Source organism: Corylus avellana, chromosome ca8 (assembly GCF_901000735.1).
Source record: "Corylus avellana chromosome ca8, CavTom2PMs-1.0".
In the NCBI taxonomy this organism is placed as follows: Eukaryota; Viridiplantae; Streptophyta; class Magnoliopsida; order Fagales; family Betulaceae; genus Corylus; species Corylus avellana.
This window is the reverse complement of record NC_081548.1, coordinates 2,109,293-2,117,328: the sequence shown is the minus strand read 5'-3', so window position 1 is coordinate 2,117,328 and position 8,036 is coordinate 2,109,293. Positions and strand designations below refer to the sequence as shown.

At 34.4% G+C, this 8,036-nt stretch overlaps 1 protein-coding gene and 1 pseudogene across 1 annotated transcript; both read right to left on the bottom strand.

Moving 5' to 3' along the window:
- Window positions 1-651: 651 nt before the first annotated feature.
- On the bottom strand, window positions 652-2,306 carry LOC132189542 (eukaryotic translation initiation factor-like; annotated as a pseudogene).
- LOC132189306 (putative pentatricopeptide repeat-containing protein At1g12700, mitochondrial) lies at window positions 2,222-4,373 on the bottom strand. Its single transcript, XM_059603982.1, has one exon. It carries the CDS (start codon window positions 4,185-4,187, stop codon window positions 2,355-2,357), a length of 1,833 nt encoding a protein of 610 aa, XP_059459965.1. The 5' UTR covers window positions 4,188-4,373; the 3' UTR covers window positions 2,222-2,354.
- Between the last annotated feature and the right edge of the window lie 3,663 nt (window positions 4,374-8,036).

Here is an 8,036-nt window from a genome sequence, read left to right as displayed (position 1 = left end):
ATATATATATATATATATATATATATATAAATTAAATTTTAAGTGTTTTTTTAATTTTAATATATTTATATTTTTTTGAAACTAGTACTCATACATTAATAATATATATTTAAATTTGTTTAATTTTAAAGGTATTATATGTAATTTTTGTATATAAATTAGGGTATTCGAGTCATTTCAGGTTTTTTAATGTGGTTGACTGACGAAAAGAGAGTTTCATGAGGACAAAGTGATAATGCGTTATAGTTGATGGAAAAAAAAGTATTTACCAATATATATATATATATATATTTTATCATCTTTATATACATATTATACTGTTTCACTCTCAAATCAGAAGCATCTTATCAAGTTTATCAAAAAATTGGGATATGATTAAGAATATAACGTTTTTTATTTATTTATTTTATGTTGAAATGCAGAGAAATATGTGATGCTGCTTTTTCTTGTTTTCAACATATCATTTCTTCTTCTTTTATTTCACCTCTGCTCTCCAGCTAGGCTGCTTCCTCCCTTTAGATTAATCTGCAGCTCTTGGGAAGTGATCCTCATATTAACAAATAAAATATTTACTCAAGTATTCAAGATTTTTTTTTCTTTCAAATTTTAACGATGACCATAACAGATGGCTATTCCTTGTTGAGAAACACAGAAGACAAAATCCATAGTGCAATTTTGATTCTATTGAGTTTTAGGCAACATTAAACTACGTATAATTAGAATTGTTAGTTATATCTAAACATTTACAAGTGTGCTTCCAAGTGATTCAAGTACCTGTACAACCTTCAAGTCTAACACCCCTGTACAACCTATCATCTTCCTCCTCCTTCAGAACTTCCTGTACAACCTTCAGGTCTAACACCCCTGCAAGATCCTCACCAAAGTTATTTGGTGCTTTCTGCAAATCAATGCCAATGTCAACCAACACTGATCCATAAACAAGGCACCCACTTCCTTTATGACAGGTTCCACACATGGTGGGCTCTTTTCCAGTGCCAAGGGAAATTGCTTCTTTAACAACCTCGGGGTGATATGCCGGGGCTTTTAGCTCCTCCACACATTGTAGTGCTTCATCGAGGATCCCAACACTGAAATATTCCTCCAGAAGAGAGACAGTTTTGACATACCCCAAAACTTAAGATTGACAGGATTTGATCCTGCTGCCAGAGCCAGTGGCTTCAAAGGAGAAGGTATCACTGATGCAGCAAGAGCTACAGGCTTGCGGTTGCTCGTAACAGTTTCAATTCCTGAAAAAGAACTAGGTTGGACAGGTGGCACACCACCACCCGGCAACAAGGCACTTGTTTTACCAGTGATAATACTGCCACTACCTTGCGGTAAAAACTTTGAATTTACGAAAGGGTGTTTTGCTGATTAAAGACTGCTGGATGTGTCCGAGGAACCTCCCAATTGTAAGTATTGTTCCTCCCAATTGTAAGTATCAAGGCCGGGCATTCCAAGCATCATACCCCCAAAACCTATGGGCCATGTATCCCCGAGGGCCTCAGTATTACGACCATTTCTTATGATTGCAGTTGCACCAGGACGCAAGCCTAGATTCTTCTCTACCTCCTAATCGATTTCACTGATGGTCTTTGCCTTCACCTGCCAAAACAGAGAAAAATATAAGGACATAAACATCTTAAACAAAAAATAAAAAGAAAGAAGAAATAAAGTCAACAAGAAATGGAATTAACCTTTCTTCACGTCGAGGGACCCAGTTGTTGGCACTCAAATCAAGAACATTACGAACCACGAACCTTAATCGTGGCGGAAGTTGGGGGTTTGCAGTCAGCTCCATCAACCTGCTGAAACAGATATCATTCATTCGCCGAGATTTCGGGTCTCATCCAGCTGCTTACCAATGGTGTTAAAAAATTGACATATTGCCTCAACATTCTCCTCTGCGGGGCATGTTTTACCATCTTGTTCCAAAAGCTCCTATAAATTGCACAAGAAAGTTTTTATAAAGATTCTAATTGTAGTAAGAAACATGTAATACCAAATGAATGAATGCCATACAAACCTTAACAATATGGAGGACAATCTTTTTGGGCACCATCTTTCTGCTTCAAAATCTCCCCAATAAGGCGTATGTTTCCTAGAGTTTGCAGCTTAACCATCCGTTCTTTATCCCTGCATTCCATTTCTTGTTTAGGCGCAGTCATCTGCCTGATTTCTGCCATTAGCTTGTCAGCCCCTTCAAATGCCTCATCGCAATTATTCAAGAGCACTCGCTCAAACGTGATTTCTTTCCCACCAAGCAAAGCAAATATGTATTTATTCCTTACATATTGACTCTGCAAAGGTTAGAATATGAAATTTGTTCTACACGTTGAAGAACTATAAAGCTTTCACATGGATATTTGAAAAAAATCTTGTAATGTTTTATCTGCTCGATTAGTAGACATCAAGTCGATCAAAATGGTTACAGTGGTTGCATTTGCCGAGAAACCCTTACCAAGCATCATATGGAGATATTTCACTGCCCATGATGTCTCATTATGTTGCAAGAAGCCTTGAATGATTGTGTTATAAGTGAAATGGTTAGGTGAACAGCCGTTCTCTTCCATTTTCTCAAATAAATCTCTCGCTTCATTTAGTAGTCCCTCTTTGCAAAGCCCGTTCATCATTATAGTGTAAGTCCAAACATTAGGTTGCAAACCTTTGGTAGGAAGAGCATTAAATAATTCACTTGCAGTCGTAAGTTTCCCAGCATTACACATACCATCAATCAAGATGTTGTAAATCACAATATTAAGGTCTAACCTTTTGTCTTCCATCTCTTTAAACAATGCCATTGCCTCAATAAAGTGTAGATTCTTACACAGGCCATCTAATAAAATAGCACAAGTTTGGAGATTTGGAGGTTGGCCACAAGCTTGCATCTTGTGGAGTAGCTCTAATGCAATTTTAGGTCTCCCAACTCGGCAAAACCCTCCGATAAGTGTGCTGTAAGTGGCAACACTAGGAAAAATCCCCTTTGTGCACATTTCACGAAATAGACTCATTGCCTTATCAATTTTTCTGTTCTTACAATATCCATTGATCAATATGCTATAGCTAACAACACAAGGTGAACAACCCTTCTGAACCATCATATTAAATACTTTGATAGCTTCATGCATTCTATTTTGCAAACAGTAACCGTCAATCAAAGAATTGTACGTGACTACATTAGGCTCTAAGCCTCTCTGAATCATTACATCAAAAACTTCTTCAGCCTCAGTCAACATCCCCTCTTTGCCAAGTGCGTCCACCAATATGCTGAATGTCCTCACATCTTGCATGATTTTCCTTTCCACCATCTCATTCAATTGTTTAGTTACATCCTTCCACCGACCGAAATTGCATAGGCCTTGAATTAAAGAATTGTAAGTAAAAACGTCTGGCTGAATTCCTCTATTTGTCATCTCAGAGAAAAGAGTCAAAGCCTCAGTTACCAATCTGTCCTTACATAAACTATCAATGATTGTGCTATACAACACTAAATTAAGTTCAAGATTTCTTTCTTCCATTTTCCGAAGCAACCCAATAGCTTCACCGGTCTTACCTATTTTACACAAACAATTCACTATGGTTCCATAGGTAACTATATCAGGTTTGTAGCCTATCTTCTCCATTTTGTTGACCAACTTAACAGCTTCAGTAATTTTACCCTGAATACAAAACCCCTTGACAAGAGTAGTAAGAATTATACAGTCTGGTTGAAAACCAAGCTTCAAAATTCTTGCTAAAATAGAGAAGCCGAAATCCATCCGGTTCAAATGGCAGAAGCAATTAATCAAAACAGTCAGAATATAATCATTGGGAGCAATTCCTGACAGTTCCATTTCTTTAATCAAAGTAATAACAGTTGAGTGATGCTTCATTCTTGCGATTGCACCCAGCAATTGATTAAAGTCCATGAGGGAAGGCAAAGGGTGCATGCGAAGCATTCTATCAAACACGCCTAAGGCATCATCAAGATTCCTAAAGCTGCGAGATCTGCATCGATCTCTGACAGATTTCAAGAACTGATTGGGGCTTTCCACATTACGTCTACCACTATTGGGAGTTTTAGCAGAAGTAGCACTAAAACAACGACAATAATAATAAAAAAATTGAGCATTGGAAGAAACCCTAAGATGAGAATAATGATTGAAGAAGAAAGCAAGAGAGTTTGTAGACTTGGAAATCGTACCCATTTCCTGATGTAGTGGAAGAAATAAGCAGAAGAAGCAGATCTGATGATGCACTGCCTCAAAGGACTCGACAAAATAAGCAGACGAAGTAGAGATATGTGGAGTGGAGCAGTAGGGGAGGGGAGGGGAGGTCTGGTTTCTTATACGCGGGATTACACGACGACGTTTCTGTTACCCAGAGTTGTTGGTTTGTGATGCTGGTTTTTCATTTCTTATCGCATCTTTTCTTCGACATTATTTCTTTCTTATTTTTCACCTCTCGTGCGAGTGGTCTTCCTTCCCTAATTTGACATTTGAAATTTTAAATGTCAAATTAGTGTAAAATTATAAAATTAGATTAAAATTGATATTTTAAATTTTTATGCTTAATGCTTATGCTTGGTTGTCCTCGTCCAGAATGTTGGTATGTTTCTTGAAATTAGACATAATGTTCTCTTGAATTTATATATATATATATATATATATATATATATATATATTGTTTAGTTCAAGATTTGATGAAAATTGTTTGTCTACTCGTCGAAAGTTTAGGTAATTCACATCATTATTATTCTTTTGCGGTTGTTGTTATTGTTGTTGTTGTTGTTATTTTTTTTTTTTTTTTTTTTTTGACATGTAGAGAGAGGGATTCGAATTAGTGATCCCCGCTTAATTAGGCGTGGTCCCAGCCGATTGAAGTACCTCCTGAGGACCAAATGGTTGTTGTTCTTAGCTTTTCGTATTCTGTTTTTTGAATAGCTTCGCAACAAAATTTGTTGTTCATTTTTTATATTTTTGAAACTTGGGTCCCATAAAAGGCAGGGTACTTTTACTCTTAAATCATTGCTTAATGCCTGCCGATTCTGCTAATTATTTGTCATATATGATTTTATGAGTCTAACACCCAATCATATATTATTTATGATTTTATTGATTTTGACCCTAAAATGAATCATCTCTATTTTACTTAAAATGAAAAAACGATACTATTGTCATCGTTGTCGTTGTCATTATTATTACTATTATTGTCATTATGTTTATTTATTTTTTTTAATAAAAAAAAATACTCATCCAAAGAATGCAAATTAAAATTAACAGATCATCATTTTGAAGACTCTAAACAACAGTCAAAAATTTTAACCCAACTTAACATCAAAAGATTCTTAAAGAATATGGTAGATCTAATTTGTTTTCAAAATTAAAATTAAGCCTTGGCATTGATTGGGACTGAGGAACCTCCCAATTGTAAAGAATCAAGGCCGGGCATTCCGGGAATCATACCCCCAAAGACCAAAATCTATGGGCCTTGTATTAACATTCTCCTCTGCTGGGCATGTTTTAGCATCTTGTTCCAAAAGCTCCTATAAATTGCACGACAAAGTTTTAGAAAGGTTTAGATTGTAGTAAAAAACATGCAATACCAAGTGAATGAATGTCATATACAAACCCATTCCACAATATACTATCACATTGATCACATAACTTAAAAAGGATGACACTGAGAAACTAATTATAAACCCATTGGAAACTTTATCTTGAATAAACACATTTGGAACATGACTTTATACATGAGGTAATAAACATTATTTGATCCTTAATAAAAACATAAAGCTAGTTGCAGGTGCACATGAAAGCACTTATGTAGGAGCACTTCTCTAGATATCTGAATATTATATAAACTAATGTCCATAATCAGAAGAAATATTTTCATTCTATATAATAATTGATTATTAGTTCTTGTCAAGTGTCAATCTCTCCCTTTATTCCTCTCTAAGAAGTGTTATCATTAGTCCTTGTTTATTGATACCTCAAGAATAATATGCGTTTTTAAAATATATTGCAAAACATAAGACGTTTGGTATTACAATTTAAAAAGCACTTAATTTAAAATAGGAAAAAAATCTACAATTTCTATAAGCAAGCTATGGGGTGTTTATTTAAAAATGCGTGAATTTAAACCAAAATCACGATTTCGTATAACAAATATTTGATAAAAAAAAATAATTGTCAACATATTTTACTAAACGCTTTTACAATTTTAAAAAATAATGACTTAAAAAACGCAATTTTTAAAATCAGATTTATTGATACCTCATTCCCAGACAAACCCTTTGTTCCACAAATACTAGGTAATTATCAATCGTACTTAGATTATCATGATCTTAAGGGGATTTTACACAAAAGATTTGGCTTATGTGGGGTAAAAAGGCTACAAACACAATGAGCACATAAGCCAAATACTTACAGAAATAGGGCTTTGGACCCTTAATTTATACTATTGAAGTGTTTCAGAGACATTATACTTTGTTTGGTCACAAAAAATAAAAAACAAAAATAAAAATAAAAATAAAAGCATAATTACACAAAAGGATCAAGCTGCAAAATTATACCATAGCTGAATACCAAAAGCATGAACACACAGAAGGATCAAATTGCAAAATTAAACTTCGTCTATGCAATCTTCTAAAAATATAACTGGTCCACAATGAGTTGTTGGCCTTTCTTCCTCTCCTCTTCAATGATGGACAACTTGGCACCCATGTTGAAGAATGATGCTATCAAAATGGGTGCTCCTATGCATTTGAATTTTACGATTTCAAAGAGTCAACAAGCTGAGAATAAGAAATTGGTTAAAAAATACAATGTCTTCTATATCTTGGACAAAAGCAAATAAATAAACCGCATAGGCGATAACCAAAGCAAAAGATATATGAGAATGAACACTAACCTCAAAAGGTTTTTCGAGGCAAAAGAGATATGAGAATGAACACTAACCTCGAAAGGTATTTCAATCATTTTCGAAAGAGCACAAAGCTCAAAAGATTCATGAACCGCATATCTGTTACTGACAATGTTAGATGCTGGTCACCATAAAGTTAGATCATTGCATAGATATTGACAGGAAAATTTTACAAAGAGATATTAGAGCATATTGTACATAATCATTGGTTAAGTAAAAAAGAGGAGACGGCATTACATCTGCATCATATGGGGGTGGAAAGAATTGTAAGTAACAAAATGAAGCAATAGTCATACCTGCATATAAAAAGTTAAAATAAGACAAAGGGCACAAATCGGAAATAGGAATATAAGAAACATTTTTGTCAATTCTTCTGGAAAGGCTACAAACACAATGAGTTGGAGGAAGTTCCTCTAACTCAGTTCGGAAGAAAATTCTGTCCTTTTTTTTTGTCTTATTTTTTGCTTTGCATGCCTGTACGGCACATTTCACACTTGCACGCTTGTCCCTTCTTGTGCTTTTTCTTTTTCTCTTGCACCAATACCTTTGTCTGTCAATTATATTATTTCAAATAAAAAATTGTATTTTTTTCATTATCTACGCAATAAACTTCAAGAAAAATATTGGGTTAGTGAAACGGTCCAATTTATTCATCTTCAACCTTACGTTCTTTAAATTTCCCGAAACTTAGAGGAGCAAATAAAAAATAAATTAAAAAAAAAAAAAAGAATTTAGAGTAGACTTAATCACTCAAGTTTCAGGACTCAAAGTACAAGTATTCCTAAATACATTTGCCCCCTCAAGTTGCTGGGGGGGAGGTGCGGCATAAATGCATAATCATGATTTTTTTTTTTTTACCAAGGGTAAGGATAATTGTTAAGCCCGGCCGGCCATAGGGGGTGGCTCAAACCACCCAATTTTTAATTTTTAATTTTTTTAATGTGTATATATATATATATATATTTTAATTTTTTAAATAATTAAAATATTGGAAAAGACCGTCTCATTTTTAAGTCTACTACTACCTACAATAATTTTTGAAACCGAATTAGGTATTTGATATTAGGCCTTACCACGTGAGAGGTCTACCTTTGCCTCTTAGTGAGCTAATAACGTTTAAGAATAATTTACAA

Bases quoted from the DNA above. Each gene is read 5' to 3' on its own strand.
- LOC132189306 (XM_059603982.1), bottom strand. From the start codon at position 4,187: ATGGGTACGATTTCCAAGTCTACAAACTCTCTTGCTTTCTTCTTCAAT.